Source organism: Pinus tabuliformis, chromosome 5_2, assembly GCF_031772625.1.
Source record: "Pinus tabuliformis cultivar Carrire ecotype Pingquan chromosome 5_2, CPIR1, whole genome shotgun sequence".
NCBI classification, from domain to species: Eukaryota; Viridiplantae; Streptophyta; class Pinopsida; order Pinales; family Pinaceae; genus Pinus; species Pinus tabuliformis.
Genome location: NC_142306.1, coordinates 764,792,959 through 764,816,236, shown reverse-complemented (window position 1 = coordinate 764,816,236; position 23,278 = coordinate 764,792,959). Strand labels below are relative to the sequence as shown.

Below are 23,278 nucleotides of genomic sequence, written 5' to 3'. Positions count from 1 at the left end.
ACTCTATCTCTCCAAAAGATTAGAGCACAATGCTGGCGAGACCAATGATTTATAAACACCCTCATCATTATCTCTCTCGGAACATACCCCACCTGATTTCTCTCAGAGTATGTTCCACTAGGACTATTCTTATCTTGGATTCCCAGTCCTCAAAGAGTATCAGTCCTCTATGACTACTCTTATCTTGGATTCCCTACCACATCCTCAAAGAGTATCAGATGACATATGCTTACCCAATCCTCCATTCTTTCTTCCCAAGTGAAGACAAGAATGATGTGTCTACCTCTCCGTCTCAACTAGGGAGGTTGTACCCATTCCAATGAAGGAATGGACCCATTCCTATAAAAGGAATGTACCCAAGCTCCCACTTAAGCAGGGGCTTGACCAAACCTCCCCTTAACTAGGGACTTGCTTCCAGCAGCTCTCTAGGTGGAGATCATTGGACAACCAACTGCTTGTAGGAATCCCTCTTTTGATGTCATGAATTTATCCTTTCCTATGGATCCTACATCTTTTGGGACTTCTTCGTAGGGCATCGACCATCCATCACTTTCATTCATGAATCGTGTCGGTCATGTCATCCTTTATTTCATCGGTAAGTGATTTACTAATCTATATCTGGCTTTCCCACAAACATCTACCTTCTCCACATCATATTTTCTTCAGGATATTATCATCCCACCACATGAGTATCAGTTGTAGATGATATCTACAACTCTTCCTTTTGTAGCCCTTCATTAGCCCATCCAAATATTGTTCAAAAATAAAAATAAAATGAACATCAAATTACATTTGTGATGGTCTTACATCATGACATTTGCTTGTTGTATCAACATCCCGCATTCATATTGACACATCTCCAAAAATATATTAAATTTCAAGGGTCATCTTCCTTTCCAGACTTCCTTGGAGTCTTCATACCTTTTCCATGGAGATTTCATGGTTAGTTCTTCTAGTTATCAAATGATGATTTCCTTTTCTATGTGACAATAGTTGCATCTTTCATGATCTCTCCTTACTTTCTTCACATATTACTTCTCAGGAACTTTCATTCATAGTTTCTTCATTTTTATCAACCACCTCATATTCCATATGAGGACTTATTATGTTTATTTCATCTAGTAAATATGTGAACAATGGTAATATGATATTTGATCTAAGACAAACAATAAGGTATTACAGACTCATGTGCATGGATGTGCCTATGTTATTTTATGCAACGGATCGATAAGATTTCGAAATACACAGGCAATGAAGCAGTTAAAGAAAAAATAATAGGCAACACATATAAGCACATCAAGTTTAATAAGGAGTTCACCCAATACTCCTGGGCTACGTCTCTTGGTCCAGCTCTCAGTTGTGGCCTCTCATTATGTTTTCAAAGCAGAGTTTTTACAACAGTGAACTCAATTTGAGTCTCACACAACAGATACAAATCAGTAAGACTGTACTTGGATTTCCCAAGTCTCTGGAGTACACAGACTCTCCTTACTGACTCTTGACCTCTATTGGTCACAGTAGTATGAGCCCAATTTGAGACTCATACAGGACATGCATTACAGAGGAGTGTGCTTGAACCTCTCAAGCCTTCTCTGGAGTACACAGACTCTCTGACTCTCTTTGTCTCTTGCTCGATGTTGCCTTCGCTTCTGTAGGTCAGCTCGGCTTCTTCTCTCTGCTTTCGGCTTACTGCCTACTGCTCTTAACCCTGCTTCTCTCTATCAGTTTGTGGCTTTAAAGCCAATCTGCTTCCTAACTGTTCATTTCCGCTTCCTAGCTTTCTCGTTCCCCTGCCTCTGTCCATTTGAATCCCTCTGTCCTGCGTAATCAGTCACTATATAACGCCTCATAGGGAGGTGGCCACCTATTTCATAACGGATGAGTGTCAGTTCTCTTGGACATATTTGAAACAACCGTTTTTTCCATTAACTCCAAGAATGCCTGTGAAACACAACCTTCAGCCAACACATCGTCCATGTTGGACTTCAAATCCTATGTGACCTCGCTTCATAACCTTGTCAAATCCGGTCATCCATTGGAACATGTCTCTATCATTGAGCTAGAGGCGCCAGATTCTACGGTCATCGTTCATATCGGGCGGCTAAGTAGCATGATGTTTACCCATCCAATGTGAGCGGTTCTCTCTCTCTTCCCCGAGACGCATGGAAATTGTTATATGGCATCGGGCGGAACTCGGTTGAAACCACTTACTGCTCGAAGCCCGTCCAATATCCTGCCAGTTTTGTGGAATCCCGCTTCGACGGAATCGAAACAATATTTTCCGCGTTTTATAATTATTTCAGATCTGGGTGCTTGGGGATTCTCTTCATTGAGATGTTTGCCTTGCGATATGCGATTAATGACTTGTTACTAATCACATATCGGAAACTACCTCCATCGCTTAAAATTATCCCTGCATTTGCTGGTTGGTGTCAGCGTGTGTCACCATGGTCCGCCGCTCTGCACACTAGATCGACAGCCCTCGTTGATCCATGCTCATCGCCATTGTAACTGTCTGAGGATTCCTTCCAATAGCTTGATCTTTATAAGATTTTGAATCTTTGGCATGATTTTTAAAGAGTTCATGAAAACTTAGAGAGTGTTCTAGGATCCATTTTGGATCACGACTTCCCACTGAAAAAGCTTTTGGACCACCAAAAGTTGGATTTTAAGCATCAATCAAGTGAGGATATAGATTCCTCGCTTGCCCAATTTCTATCCATCTTGCACTGCTTGGTTTTTAACCTTTGAGTCCAATCCTGAGGTACTCAACATCACCTCTGCACGTAGTTCTCGCCTTCTTGTCTAGAACTGTATCTTCCTGCAATTCATTGAGATATTTAGGCAACAGATCATTAATAGAAGGCAATTGACTCTGCTCTTTGGGATCTTCAATCAATGAAGGTTCAAACAGTCTCAAGCTTTTTGCATTAACTACTGAATAGATGTGCATGTAAGATGGAAAATCAAGGCAAAAAGCATTCTCACCAATTTTCTCAAGTATCCTGAAAGATCCATACCTTATTGGCTTCAGATTCTTACCTTCACCTTGCATTCTGTCTTTGTTGATATACAACCAGACTTGATCACCAACTTGGAAACTATGCTCAGTCTGATGCTTATCATGCCTTGCCTTGTACTTGGCTTGGCTCTTTTCCAGCTATTCCTGTACTGCCTGGTGAATCTCTTGGACTTCTTCAATGAACTTAGTTGCCTTGTCCACATCACTGTGTCCATCAACCTGTATGTATTTACTAGAGACAAAATCCAAGGGAGACCTTGGTGTGAAACCAAAACAGGTCTCAAAAGGAGATCTATGTGTAGAAGAATGTTTAGCCCGGTTGTAAGCATGTTGCACATAACACAAATGTTCATCCCAAATCTTGGGATGCTTGCTGCAATAGCCTCTGAGCAACTGGGTCACTGTCCGGTTGACTACCTCGGTTTGGCCATCCGTTTGCGGATGAAAAGTTGTGCTCTTCTTTAGTCTGGTGTCCATCAATTCCCACAGACTCGGCCAAAACTTCCCAACAAATCGGGAATCTTGATCAGATACAATGGAAGTGGGTAATCCAAAATGAACCCATACATGCTGAAAGAACAACTTTGCTATTTGTTTAGCTGTAATCTGTTTGTTACAGGGTATTAAAATACACATTTTGTTGAACCTATCCACAATAACATATAAATAGTCATGACCTGTTCTAGATTTAGGCAGTCCCCCAACAGTCATGAAAACACTTTCCCAAAGATGAGAAGGCACTGGTAGTGGAGTGTACAAGCCTAGTTTTCTATTGTTGGGCTTGCTTTTAGCACACATGGTACACCCTCTTACATATCTAGAAACTGTTTCATTCATTTTTGGCCAATAACAAAATCTTTGCAGCTGTGGAACTGTTTTACTTACACCAAAGTGACATGATATTAGAGAAGTGTGTGCTTCTTGAATTATCTTTACTCTTTCGGTTTGAGGAATGCATAACTTTCCAAAATGATACAAAAGTTGGTCCTTAACATGATAATCCAATTCTTCTAGTTGTTTGCCATGACTTAAAGTTGCATATACATCTTTGAAATTTATATCTTGAGCATATTGTTCAATGTAGCTTTCATGAAATAATGAGTTATGCTTAAGTATAGTAGATGCATTTATGATTGGTTTGGACAACATATCTGCAACTTTATTGTGTATGCCCTTTTTATATCTGATGACAAGATGAAACTGTTGTAGAAAACCCATCCACCTATAGTGTCTAGATTGTTGGAACTTATTTTGTGAATGTAAATATTGAAGTGGTTGATGATCAATATGTATAATTGTCTCTTTGCCCATTAGATAATGTTTCCACTTTTTCACACTCTGTACTAATGCATACAATTCTTTATCATATGTGGGATAATTAACTACTGCAGAATTAAATGTCTCAAAATGATAACATATGGGTTTACCGTGTTGTATCAACACTGCTCCCATGGCATAGTCACTGGCATCGGTTTCAATCTCAAATGGTCTTTGAAGATCGAGCAGTGCTAGTACTGGTGTTGTACTAATCTTTTCTTTTAAGGTGTTGAAGGCTTTCTGCTGTTTTCCTCCCCACTAAAACACCTTGTTCAATCCTATTAAAGCATGTAAGGGAACTGAAATCAAGGAAAAGTTAGCAATAAACTTTCTCCAATATTGTGCTGCTCCTAGGAAGCTTCTAACTTCTGTAACAGATTTGGGTTTAGGCCAGTTTACAATGACTGCAACCTTAGAGGGATTTATCTTCAATTCACCACCCCCTACAATGTGACCCAAATAATTCAAAGATGTTTTGCCAAATTCACATTTTGATAGATTAACATAAAGATTTTCCCTTTTCAAAACATCTAGAGTTTGCTTTACATGCTTCAAATGTTCTTCCCATGTTTTACTAAATATAAGAATGTCATCTAGATATACAATGATAAAATCATCAATAAAAGGCCTGAGTACATCATTCATTACTCTCATGAAAGTAGCAGGAGCATTAGTTAAGCCAAAAGGCATAACTAACCACTCATACAATCCCTGCTTCCTTTTGAAAGCAGTCTTCCATGCATCTTGCTCTGCAACTCTAACGTGATGGTAGCCACTATGCAAGTCCAACTTGGAAAAGTAAACAACTTCTTTCAATTGATCTAATAGATCATCTATGCGAGGAAGGGGATAACGATTTTTTATCGTTATCTTATTCAGTGCTCGGTAATCAATTCACATTCTCCATGATCCATCTTTCTTTCCCACCAAGACAATAGGAGACCCACATGGTGATGTGCTAGGTCTTATGAACCCTTTCTCGAGCAACTCCTATACTTGCTTCTTGATTATTGCATTCTCTAAAGTAGACAACCTGTACATTCTGATGTTAGGTAATGGAGCATCTTGCTACAAATTAATATCATGTACTATTTCCTTTTTTGGTGGCAGACCTTTAGGTTCTTGAAATAACATATCATATTCTGAAACAACTTTTTCTAAATAAGCTTGCTATTTAGCATCACAACCTTCAAATACATTGGTTTTATTAGGTTTCTTTTCCTTTACAACCATCAGTAAAAATTGTTTGCATGAATTTACAATTCTTTTCATTTGCCCTGAGTTTATGAGAGTATAATTATTCTTGAGTTTATGAGCTCTTACAATATATTTGATTCCATATTTAACGAGTTGATACTTGTTTTCAGCTCTATAGAAAATGGCTTTTCTATCATACAAGTAAGGACTTCCTAAAACAATTCCACATATATCCAAGGGAATCACATCTAACTTAACCTCATCTACAAATGATGAACCAATGGCAAACCTAAGTTTACATTGTCTAGTCACTTGTAGCTTTGTTTTATCACATAACCAACTATACAGATATGGCTTCTTGTGAGCTATGGTTAGTAATCCCAGTTTCTTTACAATTGCTTCAGAAATTAAGTTTACTTGTGAGCCACTATCAAACAAAGTATCAATCTTTTGATATTTGGAAATAACTCTAATATGAAAAAGTTCATGTCTTCTTCTCTCATTTTCTTCACTATCAATACTTTGTGCAGAATTACTAGTAGATGCTTCAGAATTTTTACCTTTTATACCTATGGTTGTGATTGTTGTTTCATCCCCTGAGTCTGACCCCAAATCCTTCTGAATAGCTGTAGCAGTCTTCTAATTTTTTCCATCGAACTTCTTGGGCCTCAGCTCCGGATGCAGAATCCAGTAGTGTTCATCATCATGCCCATCCTTCTTGTAGTGAGTGCATGAAGGTGTGGTATTTTGTACAGCATTTGTCTTCCTCTCTTTCCATTTCTACTTTCTCTTTTCCTTGTTCTTGCTTATAGTGGGTTTGATGATCTCCCAATCTCTGGGTTCACATTCTTGCCTCTAGCCTCTAGATGTGTAGCCTAAACAGATACCTCATCTATGCTAGTAGGATTAAACATGAGAATGGTGTGCTTTAAATAGTTGTGTAGACCACCTATATACTTCAGCAAAGTTTCAGGTGAGTCTAAAGAAATGCCTAGAATCAAAGCTCTTTTTTTAAATTCTTCGGTGTAACTTTGTACACTTTGCCCTTTCAATTGACGAAGAGTTTGCCAACTCATCATAGCTTGTTGCATATAAGCTAGTGGATAGAATTTTTCTTTAATTACAGAAACAAATTCACTCTAGACAGAAAGGATTTTACCATGCTTCTTCATGTCAGCTTGTGTTTTGCCTTCCCACCATACTAAGGCAGTTCCTCCAAGGCGTAGGTTGGCCAGCTGAATCTTACTTCTGTCTGAATCAATGCTCTGCACCCTGCAATACACATCAATCTGTCTAATCCAATTATCCAGCTTCTCTGCATTCAACTCTCCATCATATATTGGCAAATCAAATTTAACATCTAATTTAATCAAAGATGTTTTCTTTTTATTTTCAGGGCTATTAGGAGGTGTGGGAAGCTTTTCTTCTTTCCCTTTGCCTTTAGAATGGTCATTGAGGAGAGATTCTTCTGCTCCTTTGTTATGCTGGGAAGTTGAAGAATATTCACTTTGACCTTTCTTAAATTCTCTATACATTTCCTCTACCATGGCTCTCATAGTCAAGAAACTATCCATGAACTAAGGGTCTAATTCCAAGGGAATCTCTTCTGACATTTTCCTCCTAGTATAAACTCTACCAATTTCTGGGTTAAATTCAACCAATTCTCCTCCTCCTAGTTTAAGCTTTGATCTAGTTATCATTCACAAATAGTCCAGCACAAGTTTGTCTAACCTTAGCAACCTAATGCTCTGATACCACTTGATCTGATATTTGATCTAAGACAAATAATAAGGTATTACAGACTCATGTGCATGGATGTGCCTATGTTACTTTATGCAACAGATCGATAAGATTGCGAAATACAAAGGCAATGAAGTAGTTAAAGAAAACATAATAGGAAACACATATAAACACAATAAGTTGAATAAGGAGTTCACCCAATACTCCTGGGCTACGTCTCCTGGTCCAGCCTTCAGTGGTGGCCTCTCTATTGTGTTTTCAAAGCAGAGTTTTTACAACAATGAGCTCAATTTGAGTCTCACACAATAGATACAAATTAGTAAGACTGTACTTGGATTCCCCAAGTCTCTGGAGTACACAGACTCTCCTTACTGACTCTTGACCTCTATTGGTCACAGTAGTATGAGCCCAATCTGAGACTCATACATGACAGGCATTACAGAGGAGTGTGCATGAACCTCTCAAGCCTTCTCGGGAGTACACAGACTCTCTGACTCTCTCTATCTCTGGCTCGATACTACCTTCGCTTCTGTAGGTCAGCTCGGCTTTTTCTCTCTTATTTTGGCTTACTACCTACTGCTCCAAACCCTGCTTCTCTCTCTGTCAACTTGTGGCTTTAAAGTTCTGCTTCCTAACTGTTCATTTCCGCTTCTCGACTTTCTGGTTTCCCTGCCTCTATCCATTTGAATCCCTATATCCTGCGTAATCAGTCACTGTATAACCCCTCACAGGGAGGTGGCCACCTATTTCATAACGGATGAGTGTCAGTTGTCTTGGACATATTTGAAACGACCATTTTTTCTGTTAACTCCAAGAATGCTCGCGAAACACAACCTTCTGCCAATGCATCATCCATGTTGGACTTCAAATCCTATGTGACCTCGCTTCATAACCTTGTCAAATCCGGTCATCCATCGGAATGCATCTCCACCATTGATCTGGAGGCCCTAGATCCTACGATCATCGTTCATATCGGGCGGCTAAGTAGCATGATGTTTACCCATCCGATGTGAACAGTTCTCTCTCTCTTTTTTGGGACGTGTGGCAATCGTTGTATGGCATCGGGCAGAACTCAGTCGAAACCGCTTATCGTTCGAAGCCCATCTGATATCCTTCCAGTTTTGTGGAATCCTGCTTCGATGGAACCAAAACAGTATTTTCCACGTTTTATAATTATTTCAGATCCAGGTTCTCGAGGCTTCTCTTCACTAAGAGGTTTGCCTTGCGATGTGCGATTAGCGATTTGTCGCTAATCGCATATCAAAAACTACCTCCATCGCTTAAAATTATCCCTGCATTTGCTTGTTGGTTTCAGCACATGTTACCATGGTTCACCACTTTGCGCGCTAGATCGACGACCCTCATTGATCCGCGCTGATCGCCATTGCAACTATTTGAGGATTCCTTCCGATAGCTTGATCTTTATAAGACTTTGAATCTTTGGCATGATTTTTAAAGAGTTCATGAAAACTTAGAGAGTGTTCTAGGATCCATTTTGGATCAAATGCCTTTATGCATCCTTCCAAATGAGGAGATCCCTTTCTCTTGATCATGTTCATGAGCTGGAGCATTTATCCATGCTATCTGTGACTATATGACATGACACAATTTTATCAAATACAAGGATACATACTTCATCTCTTCCTTTTTTCATCTAGACTTCCTTCAGTAGCTTCCTTAATTAAAAGAACTGCAATCACCTTAACCTGCTTCACTTCTTTTGACAACATACTGGTATCATTCCATGAATCCCATACAAGTTGGAATTCTCGGTGAGACACTTGATTCTTCCTATAGGTGAACCTTCTGATGAATATTCCAACAAAGGATCTTCATCATCCTCATCCTGCAAATGCTTCTTTTGAATGATGTATGATGAGCTTTATACTAGATGACTTTATTTTTCCCATAAGTACTACTTACACTTCTAATGAGGTTACTAAGAGCTACATCCTTCTATAGGTGACAACCATAGACTTCTATTTCAGCTATCTTTCATGCTTCTTTGTGATGATGTCATGAGATCTTGATTTCAATCATATGCTTATATGATTCCTTCTCGTAACATGATGCATCTTATCATTATTGTTATACTTTACAATAGGAAAAATTGAAACAAAAACTTGAAAATAACTAGGTGAGGAAGAATGTCTCAATAATAGTAGAGATCTTTTACTTCCTCCTTGGATTTCTTATTTTCAGCTTCTTCCACTTCTTCATTGATATGGGCTTCTTCCCTTCCTATTTTTTTTGTTTTCCTTCTTGAGCTTTGGACAATCTCTCCTGTAGTGCCCATATTCATGACAACCATAACATCGAACATTCAACATGTTCTTCTTATTTTTCTGAGGACCAAGCTTCCCATACTTCCCTTTTCTTCTATTCATGGAAGCAAATTCATGAGCCTACTCACTTGATCCTACATCGATTTTTTCCTTCTGCCTGGTTTCTTCAGGTTTACACAATGACTATAGTTCATTGAATGGAGTAGCTTCCTTCTTCCCATAGATGTTTGATGTGAAGTTTCCCCATTCCTCTGGTAGTGCATTGAGCACTATGGTAGTTGTTTCCTTGTCAGACATTATTTCTCCTAACTCTTGGAGTTGATCTCTTATTTCTGACACCCTTATAAATTATGAGGCTATTCCTTCTTCTTTTGATTCTTCATCTTGAAGAGCTTGAGATTCTTCTTTTGGCAGTTCATTTCATGAAGAATGATTTCATTTTCTATGAGGATCAAATCTATCCTCTTCTTCCACACAAGAAAGTTTGACGGCCCAACCAATTTGTTTCTCTCCTTGCAATATGAAGTCATTTTGACATATTCAAATATAGATATTAAAAAACTTACTTGTCAAGTGAAGATACTCCTAGATAATGAAATATTCAACTTGATTCCTTCTTGATGTTGATGATGATGTAGAAAATAGAAGATGTCTTCTTGGTGAAGATTTATTTCTTCAAAAGTGATCCTTGGCTCAAAGGGATATCACCTTGATTCCTTGATGATGATGATAATGCTTGTTAAACTTGTTTCACAACCTCAAACTTTGGCTTGTTGTAGCAGTTCTGCATTTTCAGCCTTTTTTGCAATAACCCAAGTTCACACGTGTGGCTAGAACATGGACAAATTTTCCTCCTTTCTACTTCGCTTGACTTGACTTCTTTTTCTTGTTATTTCGGCTTGCAAAGGGGACCTTAAAAAACTTGATTCTTGATGGTGGCTGCAATTCAATACTTGTTGCTGCAGAAGGACGTCTTAATACTTCGCACGTGTGGAGAATATAGCCCAGAAAAATAGACCCAAAGGTGATTTTATCTTATTTACTCATGATAATTATTGTAGAATGTGTGAGTTTCCCAAGAACGCTTCAAGTGTGGAACCCTTCTTTGGATGAGATAGGGTTTTGAGTTCTTCTTTGAGGTTATTAATTATTCCCTTTCAATATAATGAGAGGGTTAGTCCTTCTTGATGGTTGATTCTCTTGATGTTTCCAAGATGATCTCTTTATACTTCAAACCTAGAGTATCCTTCTTCATGTTTCCCTTCCTTGATGTAGTCACTTAGGTCTGATTCCATGTTGATAAATCTAGGGCCAACAAGTGTAGGTGATTTCTATTACTTTGACAACTGCTTATTATGTATTTTTACTTTACTTGATTAACTTCTTCTTTCCTTTATTATTATTAGTGTTCTCTATCATCAAACAACTACCAAAGAATGAGAAAACAAGACATAGGATATAGGAAATCAACTAGGGCCAAAAACTCTCCAACTGAGATGAAAACCCACAAGAATCGTTATTTTCTTATAGAAATTCAATTGAGAAATTCCAAGATCTATGACCCTTGACCAAGACCCTCCAAGACCAAGTCATCCTTCCTTCTTGATGAGTTTTCTTTCCAACAACAAACTTCGACATTCCAACAACTTCTCCAACAACTTCAACCCCAACAACAATTTCTACAACTTCAACCTAGCAGCTTCAACAACTTTGACCTAGAAGCTTCACAACTTCGACCTTGATGCAACTTCAACAACTTCGACCTAGCAACTTCAAAACTTCGATCTAGAGGCAGCTTCGACCTTGTAGTTTCATAGCTTCGACCTTGCAGCTTCATAGCTTCGATGCAGCTTCACAGCTTCGACCTTGCAACTTCACAGCTTTGATGCATCTTCAGAATTTCGTTTAGCCCAAAAACTATAGAAACCATAATGAAAGAGAGAGAGAGGCCCAAAAACTTCGATCTTGATCTTCTTCTTCTTCTTCTTCATCCTTTTCTAGCTTCTATCTTGAGGAGATCGAACTTGCTTGAGTGAGTGTACAAATGAGGTCAAATTCCTTCTTATTTATAGGCTTGTGAGGGGTACGAATTGCTATCTTGAGGCTGACTTGTCCCTTCATGTAGACCGACTTAATTTTTTTTCCATGACGAGGTTTTAGAGGGTCTTTTGACTCAATAAATTTTTCTTTACAATATGTAACATGCCCAATTGGGTCTTCAATACATGACAATGACTCAATTGACTTTATGACAAACCTAGAAGCACTCAATGGGTTCTTGACCCAAAAAAAAAAAAATTCCCTTGAGCATGAAACCCATGCCTCAAGAACACAAATAATAAATGTATTTTTCTCTTTTCAATAAATATCTAAAATCACGATTACATATGCCATTATGAAGAACAAACCTAGTAAAATATTTCAACAAATGCTTAGACAGTTGGTGAGGTTAAACAAATAGATACATAGAAACTAATTTCCCATTAAGTTTAGACTTTAGATAAACCCCATCTATTATTAATTATAGTGCAATACAAGGGTCTTGACACAAATTGCTATATTAAATAAGGTTTATAGTCTTGAACAAGCAATCTTAGAAGTCTCAAGAGTACTTTGAAGTGGGATGTGCAAGCTATTCATAGTTTAGATTTCTCAAGGGAAAGTAATATTGAACATGAAAATTTTCCTTTGTGTGATGGGGTGGTGACATGGGACTAGAAAATAATAAAGGGATTTTACAGTTGTTAGCTATTGTAGTGATTGGCTCTAGATAAACAAGAACGATACCTTTTTTAGGTAATTCTACTTGAAAGTACCCTCTCTTTCTAGGGTTTCTTTCTATTTCTAGGAAGGATCACTGGTTGTGCAAGTATTTAGTGGGGAAGAGCTCTCTTCTGAATATGGAATCTTTTGATTTGGTATAGGAAGCTAGCTCTAAAGCAATGGATTATTATGAGTGTTTCCATGTATCAATATGGGTCTTTTTAATTGTTCTAAAAATTGACACATGCGGTCTTACATATGGATGTGTCTTGCTTACTTGATGGTTGTAAGAAGTGGAAGTTGGATATATGTAGATTTTTTTTTAATAATTTGAACAATAGTCAAGATGCTATTCTAATGTATATATTGATTTCTAATTTGAAATATCAAAAATAAAGTTTTTGCTTATTGGGAAAAAAATTAGAACATTATCCCATCTGATAAGCTAAATATTTTTAATAATTGTATTTATTATATCGAAAGACATTTTTTAAACTATTAAAGAAACTACAATATGCATCAATGAACTTTTAATATTTGTTATCTAGGTTTGAAAGAAAATTGAAATGGGTGTAGTGATACTAGACATTATAATTTTTCCCTCAGTTATTCCAAATCACTTGGATGGTGCCAAAAATCCCATTATGTTAGTTCCATTGTGTTTATAGCAAGTCTGTGTATGTTGACATCGATTGTAATCTTTTGGCCATTCCACACCTTGCTCTTTATTGGAAAATATGTCCCATATGTTTTTTCATCCATATGATATTTTATCAGCTTGGGAGTAACATCTCATAAATCGCAGCAAATTGTCAGAATGATGACCCTCTCATGCACTTTGGACTATGGAAATCATCTGAACCAATGGTTTTCAGACTCTACTTGAATTTTACCAATGTCCAACAAAAATGCCTTGATACACGACAACTCTTCATTTCCTTCTATTTTAATAGTCCTTGGGAGATTAGCAACACCAATTGAGGTTGATTTAGTGATCAATAGGTATTTCACAACATCACATTGACCTTTAATATCACATCATTCCATCATATATCCGTCATGTTTATACCCACTGGAAAACCTTTTGAAGTATTCATTTTCCATAATAAAAAAACCCCGATCTTTGAACAACATAATCACAACATCACATTGACCTTTAATATCACATTATTCCATCATATATCCATCATATTTATACCCACAGGAAAACCTTTAGATATTCATTTTCCATAATAAAAAAACCTTGATCTTTGAACAACATAACCACACCCATTCACATCCACATTCCCTTTACTCCTCTTTCAAGGTATGCTAATTATATTATACAAAAAAAAACACCTTGTGCATGGGAAAAAATTATATATCTGTTATAAAATTTATAAATAAACTCTCAAAGGACATTTACTTACTTATTTCTAGAATGTCTCTTCCTCTTTAAAATTTTCTCTATCTTCTCTTCAAATCAATTTTGTATTTATTATTCATATTCATATATATATTAATGTCATATAATATATATAAATATTTTTCTATTTTTTATTTTTCATATCTTTATTTTCTCTATGAAGTCATGAGTACTAATTGATAACTTAACTTTTATATAATAAAATTTTATATTATTAGTATGGTTGCTTTATATTGTTTCTCTATGAAGTCATGAGTACTAATTGATAACTTAACTTTTATATAATAAAATTTTATATTATTAGTATGTTTGCTTTATATTGGTAAGTTGATGGGATATTTTTAATGATATTATTATAATTTTATTAGTTTATTTTATATTTATATTTTAATAATTAATAATATATAAAATATATTTAAAATATTATTTATTTAATTTTTAATCTATTTTATTTTGTTATAATATTATCTCGTATATTATATCTTAATCATAGTTTAATTTTATTATCTATAAACTTATTTTAATTAAATTATATAATATTTCATTTAATGACAATATATCTCTTTCTATTAACATTTAGAACTCAGAGTTTTCTATTAACATTTAGAATTCAGAGTTGGTAGACTTATAAGTAATTGTTTCCGTATAAACTTGTTTTCAACCTTTTCAGACTTTTTGCCAAAATTCATTTATTAAATTTATACTCATATTGTAAAGAAAAGTTACCTCAATTTTCACCTATAAAACCAAATTCTCTGTGTACATTTATTTTAATCCCCAATCTATTGAGTTACAGTAATGTTTTGAACTCAAAATTTACGATTTAGCAATATCACACAATCATGCAAACTGATATGTAGTTGTTAAGTCTGAAGGTATTTTTATAGTTTGAATATGAGATTAACAATTTAGAGGTGCATATCAGAGCAGATTTAGATGGCTTGGTTTATGTACATTTAGATGTATGTAAATTTAAATTTAAATTTTTGGAAAATTGATTTTAGTATAAAAGGATAAAAATAATATAAAAATAAGTCCCATTACCAATTCCATATCCAGTTGAGATTTATAATACACTTAGCTTCTCTGGCCGGAAAGATGACTTTGTTAATCCTCGTTTACTCAGATAGCTATAACCTCCTTCGCATGGTATCTATCTGTGTTTTTTACAGGTGAATTAACAGACCACGCCGCTATTGGTTACAATGAAGATAGGGTGTTCATCATTGGGGGTGCCAAGGCAGATGGAAATATAACAAATGAAGTTTGGATGTATGATACTGTTTTCCACACGTATACACGGAAGTCTTCCATGCCTGAACCTAGGTATCGATTTGGTGCAGCTCTGTTTAAAGGTGAGTCACTCTTCCTTCTATTTTTCCTTTGGGGATATAATCAACTTGTTTGTACATGGTCAGTTTGTGCATTTGATTTTTCAATTCTTCTCATGCATTTGAGATTCTAAAATCATCTTTGCTCTCCACTTTTAAATGCAAATGAAGGATGGAAAATATGACATTTTTGGCTTCTCTCTGTTCTGAGTGGTAAATCGGTTTCATGGCAGAAAGAATCTATGTTGTTGGAGGTCGAAACAGTGTCAATGATTCAAATGAAGCTATGGTGAAATCTACATTCATCTACGATATCCAGAAAGATAGATGGTCAAAAGGAAACAATTCCCTTGAGTATCACAGTGATACATGCGCAGATTCCCTGAACGGAAAGGTATGCTAGCTAATCTCCATGTCTAGGGATCAATGAAATTTGTATCTTCTTTGTAAAGGCCATATCACTTCATAATTTTGTCATTTGGCAGAGATGTGGTCATTTTAAAATGCGAAATAGAATTTAAGTCCCTTTCTCCAACATTCACTGGTTACAGAAACCGTACACAAGCTCAGATCCATCTAAACCTGGTTTGATAATTCACCTTGATGGTGCAGAGATGAACCTTCGCACTTCGAGGCTGCTAAACTGAAAAGTTGCAAAGTCTATAAGAGTTTATACAAATTGCAAGGTATATGCAACCTGGAGTTTGCAATTCCCAATTTCAAGGTGTAAATTGAACCAGGGTTTGTATGCTTGCTAATGTTCATATTCAGTGCGGTTTGTATGCTTGCTAATGTTCATATTCAATGCATCCAGCGCATCATCTAAACCTTGTCACTTAAAGGTTGCCAAACGGCAAAATGCAATCTTGAGTTTACACAAATCGCTGGGTATCAATTATAAATGTGCAGCTCGGAGCTTCACATTTTTAGAATTTTGAGGTACACTCAACCTTGCGATGGATGGGTCTGTGCTAATGTCCATATTAAATGCATCAAGTGCATCATCTAAACTCTTACTCTTCAAAGTTCTTCTAAGTTGCCAACCTGAAATTGCAGATCTGATTGACACAAATAGTATCAAATACAGATATGCAACCTCTTACTCTTCAAAGTTCTTCTAGGTTACCAAACTGAAATTGAATATCTGATTGACACAATAATATCAAATATAGATATGCAACCTTTTACTCTTCAAAGTTCTTCTAGGTTGCCAAACTGAAATTGCATATCTGATTGACACAAATAGTATCAAATATAGATATGCAGCATTCAACTTTCCAACCTGGAGGTAAACATGAGACTAGGTTTGAAATAAGTCTTACTAAGCATCCAATGCTACACTCACATGGTAATATTTGGAACAACTCTTACTGAAATCCATATTCAGTGGATCCAATGCACCATTACACCCACATGACAGTATATTAACATTTCCTGTAGGTAAATACCATACATAAATTCTTTCAAAAATGAAGTTGATATAGTTTGAAAATGATTTATTGCATATTAGTATTTGGAACAACTCTTACCGAAATCCATATTCAGTAGATCCAATGCACCAATACACCCACATGACAGTATATTAACATTTCCTGTAGTGTAAATACCATACAGAAATTCTTTCAAAAATGAAGTTGATATATTTTGGAAATGATTTATTGCATATTAGTATTTTTAGATACCAATGTTTAGTAATGACCCTGAAATTTTTCTATAGTCGAATAACCTTTCTATATTTGGGAGAGCAAGAGCTCTTAAAAGTGAGTGAATTGCATCTCAAAGTTGGTTGTGTTCTTTGCTTCCTGTCAGGGAATTGCCATCAGTACACCCTGACACTTCATTTTATGATTCCACTTGTAAGAACAGATAATGGAATAAACCAGAACAATTTGGAGGTTGATTAATCCTTTGGATCGCTTTGGTTCTCTGTTGACCCATTTATAGTCCATGTGACAATCCCCGACCCCTCAAAACTATTTGATGCTTGGTCTTACAAGAAAACGGTATATTATGCATGTGTAGCTATGATTTCATTCACCCTTAGTGTTTATATTTCTGGTAAAAAACTTGTCTTTATCTTATCAATAGATTTACATGGTCGGAGGGTATGGTGCAAATTACTCGTACCTGAACATAGCTGAAGTCTATGACCCTGTAAGAGACCACTGGAGTCAGCTTCCTAATATGCCAACTGCCAGAGGGGATCTCATGTGTGTCGCGGTTGCAGGGGAGATATACGTACTTGGAGGATATTATGATGTGAGTAAACTTCCAGACAGCTTGTCCTAGTTTTCTTTTAAAATACTATATAATCATTAATATTCCTATATAAAAACAATGCCAACTGATTTTCTTCATACATTCCTGGATCAATGTTTAGTTGTTTAAACTCCTGAATTTCAGAAAATGGATTATTAGTAGTTATAAACAATTAGGTTTGAACAGATGTCTTTGGCAGTCTTGTGTCAATGGTGACTTATGTAACAAGCATCGAAATTGTGCATGCAGGGTGGATTTAATGTGAATAATTCATTTTCAAAGAAAATGGAGTCCTACAACCCCACTTCTGCAAACTGGACATCACGACCTGACCTCCTCACAGCAAGAGGAGACGCAGTAATTACACTCCTGGCCTCTCCCCCTTTATCATCTATGTTACACTCAATTTACTTTCCCACCCCAGGATATAGCACCCACTTCTCTTAATACAATTAGTGTCTGGGATCTCGAGTTTGAGGTTGTTTAAATAGTTTAAAACCTTATTCTTGAATCTCTTTACCAAGTTCGACCCTTTTCTATATCATTCCTGTGATATTTCAAATCTTAATCAGTTTTGACATAAAATTAAATCACTACCACTCCAAATACATGGCTGAAATCTAGTTTTCTGTACAGGGAATAGCTCTGCTTCCAGGAGACAGAATTATGCTCATTGGCGGAGAAGGCCATTATAAGGACAATAGTGATTTCAAATACCCAAAGCACGTAAATGAGGTATGCTAATATTGATTTCTTTTAGGAGAATGAAGTTGAAATCCTCCTGATATATATCGGATTAATTTCAAGGGAAAAAATATTCTGTCAATAGCCCGCCATATTGTGGCTACCAAGCCTCATAGTTCAAAGTTCTTATAAAGATATTACTTCTAAAATAAAGCACTTGCATTGACCAAGGAAAACTGCACCAGGTGTATTATGTAGCAGACCAAACATGGGTTGAAAAGGCAATGATACCCACAGCAAGATTCAGAACTGCAGCTGCCCAAGCTGGAGGATTGGCATATGTATTTGGTGGTGCAGATTTATGCGTTAATAAGCCTGTTTGCCCTGCACAGAATACCACAGAGGTTTACTTAGATGTGGATCATCCCCATGTGTATATATATCTAAAGAATGATCCCCACTACAATGACAATGCAGCTCTTAGTTTCTATCCTTTCTGATAGTCTGACAGTCATATATATGTGTGGGGGTTGTATATATATATAAAATGATCCCTACTATAATGACAATGGAGGTAGGTCTTAGTTTATATCCTTTCTGAATGTGTAGGTCTTAGTTTATGTCCTTTCTGAATGTCATTTTGTATAGTTACAATTTAGAAGTGCTAGTCAACCTTGAAAGTTATAACTTAATGATGTAATGGTCTTTCTTGAAGATCAGAAAATCAAAAAATATACATAGAAATATACATCTCATTTATTAACATGGCAATGTCCGGTTTCAATTACTAAACCATACCATAATATAATAAACTCTCTTTCTTTTCTCTATTTTGGCTACAGAAGTGAAGCCAGTGGGCAGTTGCAAAATAACAGATATTCAAAATTATTTTGAATTAAAATGTCATTACTCAATTTGGTTACAGAAGTAAAGCCAGTTTGCAGGTTACAAAATAAGAAACTTATTTTGAATTAAATTGGCAATACTTGATTTTGTAGCTACACCTGTATCTGTTAAGTATAAAGTTAATTTGTGTAAATCGTCATAAAATCTGACCTTGAAGCCTATTCATCTAAATGAGTCATCATAATTCAAGGCAAGGGTTTTTAATAGGTACTTTAAGAAGTGGGGGATTCTAATTGTTTTGATGAGTATAATTAAGGGTTCCTGCTACATAGCTTCGTCCGTGTCAAAAAGCACCCATTGCTCTGGTTGGCTTCCTCCATCTGGACTAGTTAAACAGCCTAATTGTGTGATCAAATCATGATTGTTGTCCGCAAGCCCATCTCAGGTTCTATAGGCAATCTCGTTGTAGCATTTCATTTCTATTGACAAGTCAAGTCAAGGAATAGTATTTTTTTTATAGGGTGAATGGGTAGTATTATTAAATGAAAAATTTAGCAGTTAAATTTTGTCATTTAGTTAATTTTTTTGTTTGTTTGTTTGTGAAATTTTTATTTTTTATTTTTTATTTTTTAAATTGATTTGTTCAAATTTTATAATATAAAATTATTTTGTGGGAAAAATCATAATTTTTTCCAAAATCTATGTACATCTTTAAAAATTTGAATAGTTTTACAAAATATTGTGAAACATCCTACAGTCACTATCTTAAGAATCATTAAGATTTTTCAAAATTTTAACCCTAAAATAAGTATGAATGCTTAAAATTTTCTCTATCTCAATATCAATCATATCATAAAAATGTATTGAATTTTAGTTACATACACCATGTTATAAAGCCTATATTAGTTACATACACCATGTTCTAAAGCCTATGTATGTCTCCACGGGATACATGAACCTTTCCCTCTTATATGTATTTCTATGTGCTAATCACACTTAAGAAATTGTGTGCACAATTAACATTTGTTTCTGTCAAATAAACCTAATAGACACACCTATAACACATCGAATTGTACCAAAACGTGTGCAACAATAGCAACACATGGAAAAGCGAGAAGATGAACAACACCATCTCTAGTTACATAACTTAACCACCTTAACAACCTAACAAACACTCTTATTACAAAATTTTGATCTTGTATATAAGATAAATTATACAAGATTAACAACAACGTAAACTTTGAAACTGGAACTGATACGATTACCATTTTTTTGAGGTAGTAAAAAAATCATTCAATTTTGGAAAGTGTTGATTCATAATACACCGTTTTTTATTTGGAGCATATTTTAGATGCTTTAAATTTTCATATGAACATTTTTTTTAAATGTTAATGATTTCCATGTTGGTTCTCAAAAGTGTTCACGAGGCATCAACCCCTTAAATTTTCTTATGAACATTTTTTTTAAAATGTTAATGATTTTCATGTTGATTTTGAAAAGTGTTGATGAGGCATCAACCTATTTTTTAGAGCGCTTATTTTTTACACTTTAAATCTTTTAATGTATTAGGTGTGAATATTTTTAAAAATTTTTGGTAATTTTCATCTGATTTTGAAAAGCATCAACATTGTTTTTAAGGCATATTTTTGACACTTTAAAATGAATTATCAAATTGACAAATAATAAGATCAATTTGCAATATATATATATATATATATATAAACATTAAAAAAAACTACTTTAAAAAACAAAAAACAAAAATATTGAAAAATAAAATCTAAAACATACCATAAAAAAGTTTAATACCAAAGAAAAATATATATTAAACTATTATCAAATTAAAAACATGGCAAAAAGATAAGATAATAAAAATGAAAAAAGAAAAAACACATACTTTAAAAAAACAAAAAACAAAAATATTGAGAAATAAAAACTAAAACATATCAAAAAACAGTTTAATAACAAAGAAAAATATATATTAAACTATTATCAAATTAAAAGCAGGGCAAAAAGATAAAATAATAAAAATGAAAAAGAAAAAACATATCAAATTGTATTAAAAAGAAAAAAAATTCATATAAAAAAAATATAAGAAATTATTCTTAAAAAGGAATCATTAAAAATTCATATAAAAAAAAAGTTTAATAGCAAAGAAAAATATATATTAAACTATTATCAAATAAAACACGGCAAAAAGATAAAATAATAAAAATGAAAAAGAAAAAACACATCAAATTGTAAAAAAAAATTAACTTAAAATTTTTAAAAATTATATAAAAAAATACAAGAAATTATTTTTAAAAAACAATCATTAAAAAAAATAAAAATTAAAAATTATATATATATCTATATATATCTAATTTATAAAATATCCTTTTAAAAAAAATTAAAAAATGCCTTGGTAAGGACCCACCCCGCGACCCAACGGGCGTCAAGGGGTGGAGGCTGGGCCTCAACCCTCTGCAGTCAGTGGAGCCTCCACCCTCTGCAGTTGAGCAACGAGGGTTTTTAAATATTTGTTTTTAATACTTTTTATGGTTTTTTGTTTTAATGTTTTTGTTTTTAAGCGATTATTTTTTTTTTTTTTTTTTCTTCTATCATTTTTTTGTTATTTTTTAAAGTTTATTTTAGTAATAATTTTTTTTATTTAAATATATATATATATATTAAAAAATTTATCATTTTAAGTTAATTTTGTTTCTTATGTTTGGTTTTTTTTGTCATTTTTATATATATTTTTATTTTATTTTATTTTTTGGGCATGTTTTTAATTTGATTATATTTTAATATATATTTTTCTTTATTATTAAAATATATATTTTTCTTTATTATTATATTTTTTTAAATTTTGTTTGTTTTAGTTTTTAGTTTTCTCAATAATTTTAATTTTTGTTTATGTTTTCTTTTTCAAATCTTGTTTTTTTTAAATGTTTTAATACATCTTTTTATTAACTTGTTATTATTTTTTAAACTTGTTGTGTTTTTTGTTTTTGTTTTCTTTTCAATGTTTTAATTTTTATTTTCTTTTGTATTTTTCATTTTTATTTATTTATTATTTTGTTTGATTTTATTTTTCCCTGTGGGGTTCGTGTTGATCTTCGACTACCAACCCGGTCCTATTATTTGTCAATTTGATAGTTGATTTTAAAGTTTTCATTATAATGTATTGAGTCCGACTCACAATGTGTCAATTTAATGGTTGGTCTTTGAGCTTTCTTTAAAATGAGTCAATTTGCCTACAATGTTTGTCAATTTGATGGTTTATTTTTAAATTTTTGTTTCAATGTGTCAAGTTGTTTTAGGGTAAGATTTTGACGTCGTTATACTTTTTAGCATTTGAAAAAAAATTACTCTTTGTATAATGACACTTTCATTCCGGTATTCATTTTAAAAAAAAAAACTCTTAGAAAAATTTCATAATGGCACGGTTGAAATATGTTGGAAAACTTAAGGTTTTTTTTAGTCCTTCTCTTTGGTTTTAATTCCATGGTTGAAAATTTGTAAAAATTTTAAGGGTTTTTTGAGTCATGACATTTTATCCTTAACGTCATTGCTAAAAAATGTTGAAAATGTACCTCGAAAAAAATGGTTTTATTGGTTTTTACTACCATGTTTAAAAAATGTTGAAAAAAAAACTTTATTCCAGCATCAACATTTTTCATTTTTGGATTGTTTTTCATGTTTTTTTGGGTTTTTTTGGTTAGAGTTCTCGTTTCAAAGTTTACGTTGTTTAACCACTTTAGCAATTGAACAAACAATCTTATAACTAAAATTTGAATATATATATATATATATATATATATATATATATATATATATATATATATATATATATATATATATATATATATATATATAAAGCAAGGTAGATAGTTAGTCAATTCATTTTTATCTTAACCTTTTATGTTGTATTACACAAAGTTTTGTGTGAAGCGTTTTTTCCTTTTTATTATTATTTTTCTCTTGGAACATTATATAAAATATGATAATAACAAGTCAATTGGGTTTATGAGTGGTTGGGAGGAATGATTGTATCCTTCCTACCTAGGGGTTCAGTTCCTACAAGTGACATGTTGAGCCCATATCTTCACGCATTGTTGTTGTAAAGCCCCAAGCTTTATGGAATATCTTACCCTTGCCTATGGGTTAGAGGATAAGGTGCTTTGTTACATGGAAACAAAAAAAAAACAGCATTCATGATGACAAACAACTTGTTGCATTCTATATGTTTTTGATATCCAATAGTAATTTTATTTATACTCATGTTTTTCATCCATAATTTAATTAGTGCAATGTTGTTTAAATTGTTTTACATTCTAAAATTAGATCATGTTCATTTTCTTATTTTGCTTATCACAATTTTGAAATTTAAATAACCGAATACAAAGATTTTGTTTCAGTAATTCTCTCAACTATTATCTAATGTTGT

At 33.9% G+C, this 23,278-nt stretch overlaps 1 protein-coding gene across 1 annotated transcript in view; it reads left to right on the top strand.

The window, feature by feature from the left end:
* The window catches only part of LOC149161535 (uncharacterized), a 29,227-nt gene extending 10,461 nt beyond the window's left edge, over positions 1-18,766 (top strand). The window contains exons 2-7 of the mRNA XM_089437003.1: positions 14,902-15,084; positions 15,294-15,454; positions 17,149-17,319; positions 17,569-17,676; positions 17,956-18,054; positions 18,249-18,766. Coding sequence (XP_089293129.1) covers positions 14,902-15,084; positions 15,294-15,454; positions 17,149-17,319; positions 17,569-17,676; positions 17,956-18,054; positions 18,249-18,503 — 977 coding nt within the window. The 3' untranslated portion in view covers positions 18,504-18,766. The remainder of the gene's footprint in view (positions 1-14,901; positions 15,085-15,293; positions 15,455-17,148; positions 17,320-17,568; positions 17,677-17,955; positions 18,055-18,248) is intronic.
* The last annotated feature ends 4,512 nt before the right edge of the window (positions 18,767-23,278 follow it).